At 43.4% G+C, this 18,288-nt stretch overlaps 1 protein-coding gene across 1 annotated transcript in view; it reads left to right on the plus strand.

Moving 5' to 3' along the window:
• Positions 1 to 16,663, plus strand: part of RAB7A (RAB7A, member RAS oncogene family) — an 81,023-nt gene extending 64,360 nt beyond the window's left edge. Inside the window, exons 4-6 of the mRNA XM_019023598.4 lie at positions 8,241 to 8,459; positions 9,412 to 9,540; positions 15,191 to 16,663. Of these exons, the coding sequence (XP_018879143.1) occupies positions 8,241 to 8,459; positions 9,412 to 9,540; positions 15,191 to 15,286 (444 nt within the window). The 3' untranslated portion in view covers positions 15,287 to 16,663. The remainder of the gene's footprint in view (positions 1 to 8,240; positions 8,460 to 9,411; positions 9,541 to 15,190) is intronic.
• The last annotated feature ends 1,625 nt before the right edge of the window (positions 16,664 to 18,288 follow it).

Genomic DNA, 18,288 nt, shown 5'->3' on the forward strand with positions numbered 1-18,288 from the left:
ATCTTATTTGTAGATAATTGGCTGATACTCAGTTAAATTTGAATTTCAGATCAATAGTGAATACTTTCTTAGTATACGTCTAGTGTATCTCAGATACGACTTGCTAAGACACACTAAAAAATTCTTCTTCTTAAAAAAAAAAACTCAGATTTATCCTTTCTTGTTTTTTGTTGTTTTTGGTTTTGTTGTTTGCTAAATTTGGCAACCTGCAGGTCTCTGTCTTGTGCCTCTCTTGACATCCTTGCCCAGTGCTTTAGGTAAACATCTTTGTCTCACCTCAGTAGTGAGACATAAACTTTATTTTTTTGACTTCCTATTTCATAGGTAACTTCAAGAGTTGTGTGTCTATTGAGCCAATCTTTTTTTTATGTATCAGCTTATTAATCTTTCAAGGGTTCCCTTTCAACGGTTAGGATAAGATACAGATTCTTTCATATGACTTGTTGAAAAGCCTTCACATTCTGGCTATAAACTATTATTCCCTTTTTTTCCCCCACTGAGTCATTTTGTTTGTATACATGTATTAACATCCCTAGAAAAGAAACCCCTGAAGGATGGATACCTAGAGCCCAGGAGTTCGAGCCTGCAGTGAGCTGTGACTGCTCCATTATACTCCAGCCTGGGTGATGGAGTGAGACCCTGTCTCTAAATTAAAAAAAAAAAAAAAAAAAAAAGAATCCCAGGATTTTCCCTCCTGTATTTTCATCTCTTTCTTCATGGTCCATGATGCCAGCTGAGGTTGTCAGTATAACCTCACTTTGAAACCAAACTATTGGGATAGGAGTAGATTATTCTGTCATTTTTCTAGATCTTTGAGTTGCACATCACATCTGGGGCCAATCATTCCAGGGGCAGTTTTAACCTGCCTGTGAGGTTCACAGTAATTTTCCCAGCTCTGTGATGACCAGTGATTTCAAATTTTCAATGTGATCATGTTTCATCTTCACACTTAGAACCAGACCATGACTTGGGAGCACAGCCTAATAAGAACCTGGTGTTTGCCCTTGAGAGCATCAGCCAAGACGTTCGTGCATTATGGAGGCAAGAAAAGATGGTGGAAATAGCTGTTACTCACTTTTTTTTTTGTCTCGTTCCAGTCCTTCCGAATCATGTGCTGCTCTTACAGACTTGTGTTGGTGGATATGTCTCTGCTTCCAGCAGGGCCTGTATACCCACCTGAAGTCTCCAACTTTTAGCTCAGATCTTTTGAAACTTCTATCTCCATGGCAGTTGTTCTTTTCTATATGCTTCTAGAGGCAAATACAATTCTAATCCCATTGTAGTCCTAGAAAGTACCTGGCAAATAGTGGGGGCTTGCTGAAATGTGTGAATGATGTAGGTTAAAGGTAGAAATCTGTGCACGTGTTGACCTCGAGCCATGGCATGCTCCTAGAGGATCAGGACTCTTAATTGACTCACACTTCTAGGACAGAGCTAGTATGAATCTCTCATCCTCACCTCACCTACACACATACACCTAGAGATCTTCAAAATGTAACTACAGTTTAAGCAAGTCAAGCTTGAGAGTAGAACTGGAAAACCTTGGCCCAAGGAATTGGCAAAGCTTGTGTCTGCAGTTGTTGGAGAATCTCAGTCCCACTCTCCACATGTACAGAAATCTTTGTCTCAAAGGATTTAACATAAATCCCTGTCATTCCTGGGAAAAACAAGGGTAAGACCACTCTGTAGGGACATTTACTACCGCAGGAGAGAAAATGAGTTCATAACCACACAAGGAAATAATGTACCACAAGAGATGTTCACAATGACTAGAGATGTTCTAAAAAGAAATAGAAACCATAATGGAAAGGGATACTATAAAAAAATGAGGATATGGAAAACTTAGAACTTCAAGAAGTGAAAACATAGTATTGAAATAAGCTAAATGAACAGTTAAACTGTAGATTAAATGGAGCTGAAAAAAGCAGTAAGCCGTAAGAGCTGAGCAAATTTTCTAAAAGAAGACTTAAAATTGTAGAAGACCGAAAAGCAAAATCTTAAGAGCAACTGTAGAAAAAAAAGACATGACTTATAAAGGAACAACAGACTGACAAATTCTCAACAGAAGGCAGAAGGGAGTAGAATTACTTCAGGGAGCTGGGGTAAAGGCCCATCTGAAGATTCTCCATGTGTTGCAGCAAGACTCAGACTGCCTTTTGCTCAGGGAAAATAGAACTTCTCCAGCTGAGCTGTGGTTTTGGTAGCCATGTGGGCCAGCGAATTCAGAAATCAGAGTTCGGCCCCTGCCGAGTTGGGGGTTGTCATAACAGTCCCGTCTGTACTACTAAGCTGGGACCTTGGGGCGCTGCACTCTTGAAGTAAACCCCATCAGGAGATCCACAGCGCACTGTGGGCTTCTCAAGAAGCCCAAATTCCAGGAAGGATAAATAAAAAGAATTCAGTGTAAGTCATAATGAAACTAAAAAAGAAAAAGGCTTAAAAATAGACTGAGGAAAACCTGACAAGCACAGCACTGAGGCTGCCAGGTGACTCTTGGCAGTAGCGGCAGAGCCCAGCAGGCAGTGGGGTATGTTGGGAAAGAGACGGGCAGCACAGTGTTCTGTCTCTGCTGAAATAACCCTTCTGAATGAAAGAGTACATCTTTAAGGGCTAGTGGCAGAAGTTCTAAAGGATAACTCCAGGCAGAAAGTGATTTCATGTAGATGAGGAAAGAGTGGAAAAAGATAACAAGTTCCCAAGAGATTGAAGCAAAAGGATGACCCTTGTGCTCTTGCAGCCAGCTTCAGATACTAGAAGTAAATGAAAACCATTGTCTCTGCACAAAGGCGTCATTATCCTGATCTTGAGGAATCCTCATGTGTTTTTCGAGGGCTTTTAGCAGCTTGCAGTAAAACATAATCAAAATAAAACAAGGCACCACAAGAAAGAACCAGTGGAAACTTCCCTGGTAATTCCAGAGTGTTTTTTATATTTAAAGAAATAAGGAGGATACAGAGTTTCAGTTATATGAGATGAATAAATCCTAGAGATGTGTACAGCATAGTGCCTGTAGTTAACAATACTGTATTGTACACTTAAAAATTTGCATGCTGGATGCGGTGGCTCATGCCTGTAATCCTAGTGTTTTGGGAGGCCAGGAGAGGAGTTTGAGACTAGCCTGGGCAAAATAGCAACATTTCATCTCTACAAAACAATTTTTTGAAAGAATTTACTAAGAGGATCTTATTTTAAGTGTTCTTATCACAAAAAGTAATAATAAGAGGATGGGGGGAACCTTTTGATGAGTAGGTTTGTGGCCTACATTGTAGTGATGGTTTTCTCTCCAAACTCATGAGTTGTATGCATCAGATCATTAGATGTGTGCAGCCTCTGTATGTCAGCCATACCTCACTAAAGGGGCTTTGGTTAAAGATAAGATAATCTTTTATCTGCAGGGAAGAAACGAAACAGTTAACATTGATGGGGGAGAAAATGAAGCACAATCAATGAAATTTGGAAATTCAGAGAATGCTGCTAAATCATAGCAGATTGGCCACACCAGAAAAGGGCTGGAAGAATGAAAGAAAAATGGCAGGAAATATGAAAGAGATAAGTGAAAGTGAGAAGGTTGGACCTACTTTTAATCAGTCTCAGAAGGTGTAAAGAGAGAATAATAGATCAAAGATGATACTTGCTGAGAATTTTCGAGAATTGGTGTGGCACCAATCCACTGACTCAAGAAGCCCAAATTCCAGGAAGGATAAATAAAAAGAATTCTGTGTAAGTCATAATGAAATTTAAAAAAAAAAGACTTAAAAATAGACTGAGGAAAACCTGACAAGCACAGCACTGAGGCTGCCAGGTGACTCTTGGCAGTAGCAGCAGAGCCCAGCAGGCAGTGGGGTATGTTGGGAAAGAGACGGGCAGCAGAGTGTTCTGTCTCTGCTGAAATAACCCTCCTGAATGAAAGAGTACATCTTTAAGGGCTAGTGGCAGAAGTTCTAAAGGATAACTCCAGGCAGAAAGTGATTTCATGTGGATAGGTCTGAAGGAAGAACACTTCAATAGTATACTTGTATCTATTTTTGGAATCATGAGTATGTAACTTCCAAAGTAATATGAGGAAACAAAGATCAGAACTGTGTAATCTAATGTGTAGGGAAAGATTAGTGACTGCTGTGTTTCTTGTTTTTTAAAGTTTCTCTATACTGTTCAGAAAGAATCTGGAAATTGATTAGTATCTTAGATGGAATCAAATAGGCATGACAAATTTCCAGGGAACATATTGTGAGTTCGTAGTAATTTAAACAGTGATATTAGTATAGTAATACACAGAGCACAGGAACAGAGGGCACAGGGTGCACCTCTCTGGTAATACATGGGGAGAAGGGTGTTGTAGGGTACATATTTTATTTTATTTTATTTTATTTTATTTTATGTATTTATTTATTTATTTATTTATTTTTGAGATGGAGTCTCACTCTGTCGCCCAGGCTGGAGTGCAGTGGCGTGATCTTGGCTCACTGCAACCTCCGCCTCCTGGGTTCAAGCAATTCTCCTGCCTCAGCCTCCCAAGTAGCTGGGACTACAGGTGCGTGCCACCATGCCCAGCTAATTTTTTGTATTCTTAGTAGAGATGGGGTTTCACCATGTTAGCCAGGATGGTCTTGATCTCTTGACCTCATGATCTGGCCGCCTCAGCCTCCCACGGCGCTGGGATTACAGGCGTGAGCTACCACACCCAGCCTATTTTTTATTTTTTTTGAGACAGGAGTCTCGCTGTCGCCCAGGCTGGAGTGCAGTGGCCTGATCTCGGCTCACTGCAACCTCTGCCTCCCCGATTCAGGCAATTCTCCTGCCTCAGCCTCCCAAGTAGCTGGGATTACAGGCGCCTGCCACCACGCTTGGCTAATTTTTTGTATTTATTTTTAGTAGAAACGGGGTTTCACCATGTTGGCCAGGCTGGTCTCGAACTGCCGACCTCGGGTGATCCACCTACCTTGGCCTCCCAAAGTCCTGGGATTACAGGCGTGAGCCACTGCGCTCAGCCAGTAGGGTAAATAAGTGGGACCAGGACAGGGCTTTACATTCTAGCTTGGGGGAACCAGAGGATTCAAGACCTGAAGGTGGAAAAAATACAAAGTGAAAACTTAAAAAATGAAAATAGTGAATACTTTTCACCTTTGGCATTTGAAAATACAGAAAGTACAAATCATAAAATGTTGAAGATTGATTAATAGATTACATTAAACATCTAAATAACAAGATTCCCAGACTAACAAGAACAAACCACACAAGCAGGTGACAAAGATGATAATGCCTAATAGTATCCAAGCAGTAGGTAACCTGGTGGATGCTAGAATATAGGGAGTGGAACAGCCTCCGGTTGATGGTAGGAGTGTAGTAATGAGTACAACCTTTTCAGTAGAAACTGCCACTCTGCTCCCCAGTGTTGAACATAGACTTATGCAGCAATCCAGAGTTCTGAGTCTGAGTGTATGGCCTAGAGAAACTTATCTCTGGACATTATGAGAGAGGTGTAATGAGAGTTATCATTGCAGCCTTGCATGGGGAGTGAAAAACTGCAAATAACTCAAATGATCTGGGAAACTAAGTGAGTCTATTAAAGCAGTGGAATATTATATAACTGTTAACTTTTGGGAATGAAAAAAGACAGGTTGCAAAAAGCTGTACAGGATGATAATGTTTATGTAAGGCATCTCTTCAGGAGCATTTACTTGTGGTGAAGAAGGAAGAAAATGCAATGAGGGAAGGGTTAACTCTTGGAAAAAATGGATTAAAATAACAGTGTTAATTTTTGTCACATCGGAATATTGGGTAGACAGTTATAAGGGTATAATTTTAAATGGAGAAAACAAAACATTTTGAGACAAGCAGGCTGGCTGGTTTCCTGTTTTGATGTGGTCTAGAGAAAAAGAATAAAAGCCCCTTACTCAAGCTGTAGCTTACCTAACTTCCAAACAATCAGCAACAAAAAACCCCGAGAAACTGTTATCACAAGTTCCTGCTTCATGGGGCTAGGGACCTCCCTGGGGCCCCCCAGCATGTGCAGTTAGACCTAAACTTCAACTTATAGTTACCTTTTCCTCATTTTAATGCCAAAAGTCACACCCAGGGTGAGATTTAACCTGCTAGTGCTACACGCAATTTCTGAAGAAGCATGTTTAGCCACTGTGCGTGCACTAGAAAAACCCCTCCTATATACATACCCTGACATCACCCCTCCCCACAGGAAAGCCCTTTAAAGTTAACTCCCACACTGCTTTCAGAGAACAGCTGCCCCTTTCCTTTTGCAGTGCTAGCTCACTATGCATAAGCTAATACACTTTCACTTTCTCTTTGCTATTGTGTCTGGTGATCTCTCTTGATTTCTATCATGGAAGATTCCAAGAACCCAGGTCGCTGTTAACAATTTCAATTAAAATATTAAAAAATTTAAAAATCACAGTCAGCCATAGGACTGTACTTGTTGATGTTTTGATAAATATGGCCTTTACTTTTGTAAATTCAAAGTTAAATTAATTTTGGTAACTTTCTAGGAACCTGTCAACTTGTTGACTTCTTTTTGATGTATTACTTTGCCTTCTCTGTGTATCTGAGTTCCAGATGATGAATTGGTTCCACCTAACAGTAACAGAGTTCTTATGTAATTTTGCTTGTAGGAGTCTATCTGAAAAAAGCCATTTGAAATACAGAGAAAGCTCTCTATGCTAATGTTCATTGCTGAGTTGTTTATAATGATAGGAAATTGTCAGCAATATTTTCTTAAAAATAGGAATCGATGGTTCACTAAATCTGTTGGGCAGCAGTAAAGTCCAGTGAACCTGCTCTCCCATGTCACCCCATCTGCTGTTGCCAGAGTGCCCTAGTGCGTGACGGGGTAGAGGGGAGGAACGTGGGAGAATGTGGAGAGTGTCACATGTGCAGTCTAGGAGTGCAGTCTAGGATTTCAGCTACAGAAAACCTCCGCACATATGACTAGAACAAGACATGAACTCCTCCTTCCTGTGTGGGAGGATGCCAAGTGTTCTTTTGTTTGTTTGTTTGTTTGAGAATGGGGTCACTTCTCCACTGACAGAGATGCATACATATTCCGTGTAGAACATTGGAGAACCAGGAGAGCACAGGGATGAGTACCACCAGCAGTCCCGATCCTGTTTAGTCTACATGTGTGGACTTTGTTTATTGTGTCTGGGCAAGGGAGCATTTAGTGCCCTAGCCTGCCGAGAGGCAGTGGAATCATTAGAAATAAATTTGTCTTTTTTGCCCTTCATCCTTATATCTGAGTTGTTATCATGTTCGTCCGGCTCTGTTTGAGTGCCTGTTACGGATCTAGGGCAGTAAGTATACCCAGCCTTGCTCTTAAACCTAGCATGGCAGTGAATGAGGTGATCAGCTTAGAGCTGGGCAGTAGTACCTGGTTTAATCTTTACTCTGGTGTGTGTTCTCATTGTCTTTCTCTTGATCTCTTTTTGTCAAGAGTTTTTCATTTGTTTTGTTTTTTAATTGAGGTATAATACAAATGAAATATAACATGCTAATCTTTTTTGTTGTTTAGGCAAACTTTTCTCTTTTTTTTGAGACAGAGTTTCGCTCTTATCACCCAGGCTGGAGGGCAATGGCACGATCTTGGCTCACCGCAACCTGCGCCTCCCAGGTTCAAGCAATTCTCCTGCCTCAGCCTCCCAAGTAGCTAGGATTACAGGCATGCACCACCATGCCTGGCTAATTTCGTATTTATAGTAGAGACAGGGTTTCTCCATGTTGGTCAGGCTGGTCTCAAACTCCTGACCTCCGGTGATCCACTGTGCCTGGCTAGGCAAACTTTTCATACAGTAAAATGCATAGATTGAACTATATCACTCGTGAGTCATCACCTCACTTCCCTATTGAACTGTATCATTCGTGAGTCATCACCTCACTTCCCTATATTTCCATTGCTCTTAGAAAGTTCCCAGAGTACCTGTTTTATTTATAGTTCAAATTTTACACACTTACCTACATGTGACCACTACTTGGATCAAGATATAAGAAATTTCTAGCACCCTGGAGATTGGACTCAATGTCACTCGCTCATAGACAGACACATACTTACTCACAATATTTGTGAGGATTGTTTCAGATACTCTGGTGCTGAAATTTGCTTCCTGAAGTCTGGTGTCATTTGTCTTTGTGGGTGGCCCCACAATCTAGCCTGTTTCTTCTGGCACCCCTTGCATACATGCTCCTGGTGCTCTGCCTAGCATTCTCCCAAGGAATGAATGTTTTGTCTCTCACAGATATGGGACACAGCAGGACAGGAACGGTTCCAGTCTCTCGGTGTGGCCTTCTACAGAGGTGCAGACTGCTGCGTTCTGGTATTTGATGTGACTGCCCCCAACACATTCAAAACCCTAGATAGCTGGAGAGATGAGTTTCTCATCCAGGCCAGTCCCCGAGATCCTGAAAACTTCCCCTTTGTTGTGTTGGGAAACAAGATTGACCTCGAAAACAGACAAGTAAGTACCAACGATGATAGATATTGTCACAGACACCTGCTCCCCAGGGGCCTTGTGAATTTGGAGGGTTCTTTGCTAAGCTCACATGGCTCTAGGAGGTGCTGGTGGGAGTCTTCATTACCATATGCCAGCCCTTCAGGCCAACTGCCTTTAAGGACCGGGACCCAGGTGACCTGGGTTAAGTCCCCATCCTGCCCCCAGCTGGCTGTGACTTTGGGCCATTGTCCTGGCTGTCTCAGCTTCACTTCCCTTTCTGCACTTTGAAGGAGGGAATTCGGTTTTGTCATTCTCAGTAGTGCCCTCCCAGTACCTCTAGGCCATGCCTGGATCTCCATGTGTGCAGAATATTGCTTTGGGCTTTGAGTGAAATTGCTGTACTGTAGTTTCAAATACCATTTCTGCTGGAAACATAGACTCTTCGATTAATTACAACTAGGTTTATTTCTGACCACGGATCTTTTCTTAAGTGACTTAGTCCTTATCTCTTGGCTGAAAATGGGCTAGGGGTTGGGGAAGGAATGAGAATGTGTGAGTGGCATGGGTGACATCACACTAGCAGTAATGGTGAAGGTACTATAAACCTTAAGACCAAGCTGCTGGGCATTTCCTGTCCTGGGATCTCTGAGGTCCCAGTAAACACTCTTCATTTCTTCTCGGACTGGCTTCTTACTCCATTCACAAATGGCTTTTAAGTATAACTGAGGGTCAGAAGGTATGAGCTGTAGACCGAGACAGGCTTTGACCTCTCTAGCTGAATCCTAGCTATCCTGAGCATAGCCAGCAGGACAAGTTTGGACGGGTCTGCAGGTCTCCTCCAACACCCTCTTTCCCCATGTCTGTGTCCTCACCTGTACTACCTGTAGACGAGGGGCCATGACACTTCCTGGGGAGGATGGAGTCAGTGCTGGCTGCTTCTGTCATGAGCCTATGTGCACCCTGCTTCTTCTTTCAGGTGGCCACAAAGCGGGCACAGGCCTGGTGCTACAGCAAAAACAACATTCCCTACTTTGAGACCAGTGCCAAGGAGGCCATCAACGTGGAGCAGGCGTTCCAGACGATTGCACGGAATGCACTTAAGCAGGTGGGTCTCCCACAGCTGACCAGCCCACTCTGGTGATGCCTGACCACTGACCCAGTCCCTGCCTGGCCTCCTGCCCTTAATCTTCTTCCCTAACCCACTCTTTTCTGTATAGCCAGAATACCCTATGTGTTCATCTGGGAAGGTTATGACATGTTCTGCTTAAGCTTCCAGAAATCCCACTTTGGGGGGAATAATCTAAAAGATGCAGAGGCTGTGAAGTCTGAGGCTGCCCTTCTTTTACTAGGCTTGTTCTTATTTTCTTTGCTGCGATTAGGAGATCAGGTCACTGGGAGACCCCGAACAGATTGCTGCTTCTATTTAAGGAGGAAATAAACTTGAATATGAATCCCAGCTCTGCTGCGTACCAATCATTATATCTAGTTTGGGCTTAAAAAAAAATTATGGCCGGGCACTGTGGTTCATGCCTGTAATCCTAGCACTTTGGGAGGCCAAGGCGAGCTGATCACTTGAGGTCAGGAGTTCGAGACCAGCCTGGCCAACATGGTGAAACCCCCTCTCCACTAAAAAATACAAAAAAATTAGCCAGGCCTGGTGGCGGTCGCCAGTAATCCCAGCTACTCGGGAGGCTGAGGCAGGAGAATTGCTTGAACCCAGGCGGCAGAGGTTGCAGTGAGCCAAGATCATGCCGCTGTACTCCAGCCTGGGTGACAGAGTGGGACTCTGTCTAAAAAAAATAAAAAATTAAAATAAAAAAAATTATATCTGAACTTCTACCCCCTCACCTGAAAAATGGGAATACCTGCTTTTGCAGGGTGATTATGAAGATTAAATGAGACAGACTCTTCCAGCTCTCACATACTGACTGGTAACTTTTTTCCTTAGGAACAGTTAAGTAAACAACACAAAGAAGGAAGAAGATGTAGGAAAACTATTCAAGGAATATAATACCTAGAATTTCTTATTTACTGTTTCTGTGATTAGATACAACCACTCATGCGAGTTGAAAGTCTGTTTTGATGTACAGCTCTGTTAGGGGCAGTGGTGATTAAGGCAGGTCACGAGGCCTCATCAGACAGTGTCTGGGGGTGGTCAGAGGTGTGGCAGGTTTTGGGGGATGCATAGAACACTTGAAGCACATGGTGGCTGTGAAGGGCAAGGCAGATTCTGCTGACTCCAGGAAGCTGGCTGAATGAAGGTAATGGCTTTCAGCAGGACAAAGAGTTGTTTGTAATGGTTGCTCCAAGGACCAGGGAAATTCTGGCATGGGTGGGGTCTGCACTAAGTGTTCCAGAATGAAAGGGACAGATCTACTCAATGAGGAAATTGTTCCACCCAGAATGCCAGGAGAGCCCTCAAGTGGTAAGGAGCAGACCAAGATGCAGACTTGGCCACCCTTACCCCCAAATAATAATGTTTGTATTTTTCTTAATGTTCATATAAGGGAATGGAAATCCAAATATGTGTAGGAAAGTGTTTCCCACCTGTTCCCTGTTGCCTGGCATCACTGTCTGAGTTTTTCTCTTCCATCACTACTGTCCCTGTTGTCTTTATGCTTTTATTTTTAGAGCTAGCCCCTAAGAAGTTAGATTGTTAAATCAGAGGGTGTATCTTATTGTAAGTCAGGGTGCCAGGTTGCTTTCCCCAAGGGGAATAACATTTCAGCAATGTGGGCTTGCTTTCTTCTACCTCCTTGCCAGCAAGCAATAGGTGTCACCTGTCACTGCTGACATTGCTGATCTTTGGGTATATAAATTGCCACCATCGTGACTACTGGTCCGTCTGAGTCCCCCTCCCTGGGGCTTAGCCATTTGGATTTTCTCTGCTGCACACAGCTGGCACACAGCACATGGTTGGGCCTCTCTCAGTTCTCATGAGCTGTTGGTGAATTGAAGTTAACTCTACTTGCATCTTAAGTGACTTTTCCAACTCTGTGGTCTTTTTAAGTCCTTTGAACATAGGGAAAAAGTAATTTTTTATTTGGTTATGTCATTTTAAGTTTCTACGTTTCCTGTGTCTACCTCAGATTTTTCTGTAATTCAGCTGGAATTTGTTTTGGCTTATGGCAGAAAAGAGAGACTTGCCTTTTCTCTCAAGAGAGCTCAGTCAGTTGTTTGAAATCATTCGGCTATGTTACACAAGCCGTTTCCCTCCCTGAATAGACCGTGGCCTGTGCTAAATGCTCATATGTGCTGGGATCTGTTTCTGGTCTCTCCAGTCTGTTCTGGTGATGTCCATGCCATGTTCCCTTATCTGGACTGTGTTGATTTGACTGCCTGATGAGGCAAGTTTCCTCTTGCCACATTCTTTTTTTTTTTTTTTTTTGAGACAGAGTCTTGCTCTGTTCCCCAGGCTGGAATGCAATGGTGTGATCTCGGCTCACTGCAACCTCCGCCTCCCAGGTTCAAGCGGTTCTCCTGCCTCAGCCTCCTGAGTAGCTGGGATTACAGGCATCCGCCACCATGCCCAGCTAATTTTGGTATTTTTTTAGTAAAGATAGGGTTTCACCATGTTGGCCAGGCTGGTCTGGAACTCACATTGTGAACCGCCCGCCTCAGCCTCCCAAAGTGCTGGGGTTACAGGCATGAGCCACCGTGCCCGGCCTGCCACATTTCTTTTTTAATAATTTTGTTTCAGTTCCACCATTTTCCTCTCTTACCTTCCACACCCCAAATAAAACTCTGTTGAGATTTTGATTGGAATTTTTTTCTTTAAGCCCACTGTTTTTTTCTCATTGATTGCAGTTTTGTTGTGGCTGTTGCATTAGTCTGCTCAGGCTGCGTTAACAAAACCCCAGAGCCTGGGAGGGTCCAACAACAGACATTTTGTTTTCTCACAGTTCTGGAGGCTGGAAGTCCATGAGCAAGGTGCTGGCACATGTTTCTGGTGAGGGTGCTTTTCTGGGCTATCTTCTCACTGTGTCCTCCCATGCCCTTTCCACTGTGTGCACAGAGAGAGGACACATGAGCAAGGTGTCTCTGGTGTCACCTCTTCTTATAAGGACACGAATTCTCTCAGATCGGGTCCCCACCCTGCAACCTCATTTAACCTTCATTCCTTCCTTACTCCAAATACAGCCACCTGAAGGGTTAGTGCTTCAACACAGGAATTTTGGAGGAACACAAACATTCTGCCCAGCCGAGTGCGGTGGCTCACGCCTGTAATCCCAGCACTTTGGGAGGCTGAGGCGGGTGGATCACCTGAGGTCAGGAGTTCAAGACCAGCCTGGCCAACATTGTGAAACCCCATCTCTACTAAAAATACAAAAAATTAGCTGGCGTGGTGGTGGGCACCTGTAATCCCAGCTACTTAGGATGCTGAGGCAGGAGAATTGCTTGAACCTGGGAGGTGGAGGTTGCAGTGAGCCGAGATTGCACCATTGCACTCCAGCCTGGGCAACAAGAGCGAAACTCCATCTCAAAAAAAAAACCAAAACATTCCACCCATGATACTATTTTAGGTCTTGTTTCTGATCCTTCAGTAAGATTGATTGATTCTTTTTTTTTTTAGAGACAGGGTCTTGCTCTGTCAGTCAGGCTGATACGCAGTGGTGCAATCATCACTCACTATAGCCTCCAACTTCTGGGGTCCAGCAGTCTTCCCATCATAGCCTCCTAAGTAGGTAGGACTACAGGCACACCCATGCTATAATTGATTTATAATATGATCCTTTGCCTTTCACAGTAAACATATTCCTAGGTACTGGTGGGAATATAAAATGTCGCTATTTGTAATAGCCAAAAAGTAAGAACAACTCAAATGTCCATCAACTGATAAGTGAATAAACAGGGCAGCTTATCCATGCATTCTAATATTATTCAGCTATAAGAAGGAATGAAGTAGTGACACATGGCTGCCACATGGGTGCTAAGTGAAGGAAGCCAGTTGCAAAAAGACCATATGTTGTACGATTCCATTTCAGTGAAATGTCCAGCCCGGATGCAGTGGCTCATGCCTAAAATCACAGCACTTTGGGAGGCTGAGGCCGGAGGATCACTTGAAACCAGGAGTTTGAGACCATCTTGGGCAACATAGCAAGGCCTCATCTCTACTAAAAATTAAAAATTAGCTAGGTGTGGTGGCACGAGCTTATAGTTCCAGCTACTTGGGAGGCTGAGACTGGAGGATTGTGTGAGCCCAGGAGTTAGAGGCTGCAGTGAGCTGTGATCATGCCATTGCACTCCAGCCTGGGTGACAGAGCAAGACTCTACTTCAAAAAAAAAAAAAGAAAGAAATCACAGTCCACTAGAAGAAATGGGGAAAATTAAAATAAATAAATAATGTTTAAAAATTAAGTGTCCAGAATAATAGGCAACTCTATTGAGACAGAAAGTAGATGAGTGTTTGCTGGGTCCAGGATGGTATAGAATGGGAGTGGGAAGGAACTACTAATGGGCATAGGGTTTTTTGGGGGGTGATGAGAGTATTTTAAACTTAATGTTGATGGCTGCCCAACTTTCTGAATATACTAAAAACCATTGAATTGTACACTTTATGGCATGTGAGTTAAAACCCAGCAAAGCTATTAGGAGTGCAATGGCACCATCTTGGCTCACTGCAACCTTGACCTCCCGGGTTCAAGCAATTCTTCTGCCTCAGCCTCCTGAGTAGCTGGGATTATAGGTGCTTGTCACCATCCCTGGCTAATTTCTGTATTTTTAGTAGAGACAGGGTTTCACCACGTTGGCCAGGCTGGTCTTGAACTCCTGACTTCAGGTGATCGACCTGCTTCAGCCTCCCAAAGTGCTGGGATTACAGGCGTGAGCCACCATGCTTAGCCAAAGCTGTTATTTTTTTAAGTATGTATTCCTAGATGTTTTATACTTGTATAGTTATTATGAATGGAATGGTTTTTTTCCTAGATAACTTTTAATGAATAGAAACAGTTCCTGCTTTATCTCCAAATTCTAGAACAGTCACTGGCACACAAGTGCTCAGTGTTTAAGTGACATTGTTTTCCCGCACCCAAAAGTAGAATGCTGCTCCTCATTGGAAGCATGTTACTTTAGCAAAGTCCCACTAAAATGACCATAGTCCATGTGCTCTGATCACTTGTCACAGATGGTGATAAAATTAATTCACAGCTGCCTTTCTAGGCCTGCAGCATTTGGGAGACAAAACTCTGCTAAACCTTTGGAAGAAGAAAGAGACCAGAGGCCATTGGTCCCGAAAAGTGGATGGAAGATAGGGAGGTAGAAGGAATGTTCCAGGCTGAGAGGGCAGCTCACACTCAGCTCCAGCCACTTCACCTCGTGCACACACTGGCTGAGGGTTGCCAGATGTTTGAGAAAAGCTAGAAATCCAGACCATTGTTAACCATTGGCAACTATAGGGAACATACAGAAAGCATCTGAACTGGATGTGGTAGAGCTCCCAGATCATGATCTGATTGAGAATGTCCATGAACTTCTGTCCTGATTGCTCAGTGCAGACTGCTGCTTCTCCTGGCAAGACTCCTCTCTTCACATTGACCTGGAGTTGTCACAAAATCTGTTTTTCTCTTGCTACTCCCCTGAGCATGGCACCTTCTGCCAGAGCGCTCCCTTAACTGTGTGGGCAGGCTCTGCTCCACAGCTCCCCGCCCACTCTGCCCAAGCAGAAGTGAGCCCCTCCTGGGCAGAAAGTGCCCGCAATGAGGGCTGAAATGTTTCTATTCCCTGAGTAACCAACGTTTCTCTGTTTCCTTGTCCAGGAAACGGAGGTGGAGCTGTACAACGAATTTCCTGAACCTATCAAACTGGACAAGAATGACCGGGCCAAGGCCTCGGCAGAAAGCTGCAGTTGCTGAGGGGGCAGTGAGAGTTGAGCACAGAGTCCTTCACAAACCAAGAACACACGTAGGCCTTCAACACAATTCCCCTCTCCTCTTCCAAACAAAACGTACATTGATCTCTCACATCCAGCTGCCAAAAGAAAACCCCATCAAACACAGTTACACCCCACATATCTCTCACACACACACACACACATGCACACACACACACAGATCTGACGTAATCAAACTCCAGCCCTTGCCCGTGATGGCTCCTTAGGGTCTGCCTGCCCACCCACATGAGCCCGCGAGTATGGCAGCAGGACAAGCCAGCGGTGGAAGTCATTCTGATATGGAGTTGGCATTGGAAGCTTATTCTTTTTGTTCACTGGAGAGAGAGAGAACTGTTTACAGTTAATCTGTGTCTAATTATCTGATTTTTTTTATCGGTCTTGTGGTCTTTTTACCCCCCCTTTCCCCTCCCTCCTTGAAGGCTACCCCTTGGGAAGGCTGGTGCCCCATGCCCCATTACAGGCTCACACCCAGTCTGATCAGGCTGAGTTTTGTATGTATCTATCTGTTAATGCTTGTTACTTTTAACTAATCAGATCTTTTTACAGTATCCATTTATTATGTAATGCTTCTTAGAAAAGAATCTTATAGTACATGTTAATATATGCAACCAATTAAAATGTATAAATTAGTGTAAGAAATTCTTGGATTATGTGTTTAAGTCCTGTAATGCAGGCATGTAAGATGGAGGGTTGAACCCTGTTTGGATTGCCGAGTGTTACTCAGAATTGGGAAATCCAGCTAGCGGCAGTATTCTGTACAGTAGACACAAGAACTATGTACGCCTTTTATCAAAGACTTAAGAGCCAAAAAGCTTTTCATCTCTCCAGGGGGAAAACTGTCTAGTTCCCTTCTGTGTCTAAATTTTCCAAAAGGTTGATTTGCATAATACAGTGGTATGTGCAATGGATAAATTGCCGTTATTTCAAAAATTAAAATTCTCATTTTCTTTCTTTTTTTCCCCCCTGCTCCACACTTCAAAACTCCCCTGTTAGATCAGCATTCTACTACAAGAGTGAAAGGAAAACCCTAACAGATCTGTCCTAGTGATTTTACCTTTGTTCTAGAAGGCGCTCCTTTCAGGGTTGTGGTATTCTTAGGTTAGCGGAGCTTTTTCCTCTTTTCCCCACCCATCTCCCCAATATTGCCCATTATTAATTAACCTCTTTCTTTGGTTGGAACCCTGGCAGTTCTGCTCCCTTCCTAGGATCTGCCCCTGCATTGTAGCTTGCTTAATGGAGCACTTCTCCTTTTTCCAAAGGTCTACATTCTAGGGTGTGGGCTGAGTTCTTCTGTAAAGAGATGAACACAATGCCAATAAAATTGAACAAGAACAATGATCATCTGCCTTTGCCAGAGTCTTTTTTTCCTTCTTCAAGAGTCTTGGCTCAGTAGAGACCACATGAGCTAATCGTAGTCAATGCCTTATCAAGCAAGAGAGCCCTCCATAAATGGGCACGTGTGGTGCTTCAAGGCAGAAAGGCCCTCTCATATCTGGTCCTGTAGTGCCTGTCCCTAGTTTTTTGTTTTGTTTTGTTTTTTCGGGGTGGGTGGGTGTATTTTAATCACATTGTTGGAGGTTGAGGACCATGGATGGAGAACGCATTGTCCCTTTAGAAGAGCAGCCAGAAACTGCTGGGGACTCTGAGCCATGCATATCCTGTAGGTGTAACTGTAACCTAGTCGTGTGTTATGTGTTTTATTTTTAGTTGACCTAGTTGCTAACACTTAGATATGTAATTCTGCATTTGTCACAGGAGAGGAAGATTTGGCAGCAGAGGCCCTGTATTCCAACATATGTAAGCCCCCACCTGGAATGGAATAGTTGCCACTTAGAAGCAATTTTATTAAAATAGTAGTAGTTCAGGTCGTGGGTCACTTTAGGTTTTGCAGAAGTGCCTCATTGAGTTAGATCTTGAATTCTACTTTGCTACACTTTTCTACATTTCCACTTCTCAGGCTCCTCAGCTGGTTTCTTCCCTCGTGGCTCCTCTTGGCATGTACTTTATGTGTTAAAAATAGCATAGTTTAGAAGTTCAGATGCTGCACAATGTGAGATTATCCACAGTGCAATTCCACCCTGGCTGGGTGGCTTAAATCTTCTCTGGTCCTATATTTTGCTTGGGCCTCATCAGGCGTTTGTCCTCTAGAGGAGCAGAGTTCTCTCCAGCTTGGAGCCCAGTGACTGGGCCACAGGGTGTGGACCCTTGTGTGATGCTTACCTCTGCAAATCAGGCATCTGTTCCTCTGATTGTGTTCCACTGGTCTTGACCTTGTATGTGACATTAAAATGGACCTTGACTTCTGACCTGCTTGACCTTCATCCTAAAACTGATGATCATCCTGATATTAACCTGCTTTAGCTTGAGATGAATGTAATCTTTAATTGACTGATTTCAACCATTGTCCTTATCATAACTTACCCTAATTTTAATGGCTTTGGCTTTGAACTGGCTTTGACTTTACCCTAAACATGTTCACTGTTGAATGACCTTGACTCTGACCTACCTCCTGACCCTAATCATCACCTGACTTTGAAGTTAACATGGAACCCTACCATGACAATAGGTCTTACTCTCTGACCTGGGACTAATTAGTCTCATGTCCCATCAGCCTGATGGCTGAGCTTGGTGTCATATTTTAACCCTAAATTGTATAATGTTCATCTAAGGGATTCAGCTTAACCACAGTAGGGAGCCATGGCTGAGACTGAGCTCTGCATCAACACAGTGCCTTTTTCTATATTCCTATTTAGATTCAGCATAAGCATGTGTTTTCTCTCAAAAGAGGGGAACTTGTCATTTTGCTGGAATAAGCAGTAAGGATTTACTTTTGTGAAGAATATCTGGGACTGAGTTTGTCTGCAGTACTATGGATTGTTTGGGTTCATTTGTATTTGCCTTGAGGTGAGAATGACAGATGAGTGTGTTGCTGGGTTTGCATCCATCTCAGTTTGCGCTAACAAG

Source organism: Gorilla gorilla, chromosome 2, assembly GCF_029281585.2.
Source record: "Gorilla gorilla gorilla isolate KB3781 chromosome 2, NHGRI_mGorGor1-v2.1_pri, whole genome shotgun sequence".
NCBI classification, from domain to species: Eukaryota; Metazoa; Chordata; class Mammalia; order Primates; family Hominidae; genus Gorilla; species Gorilla gorilla.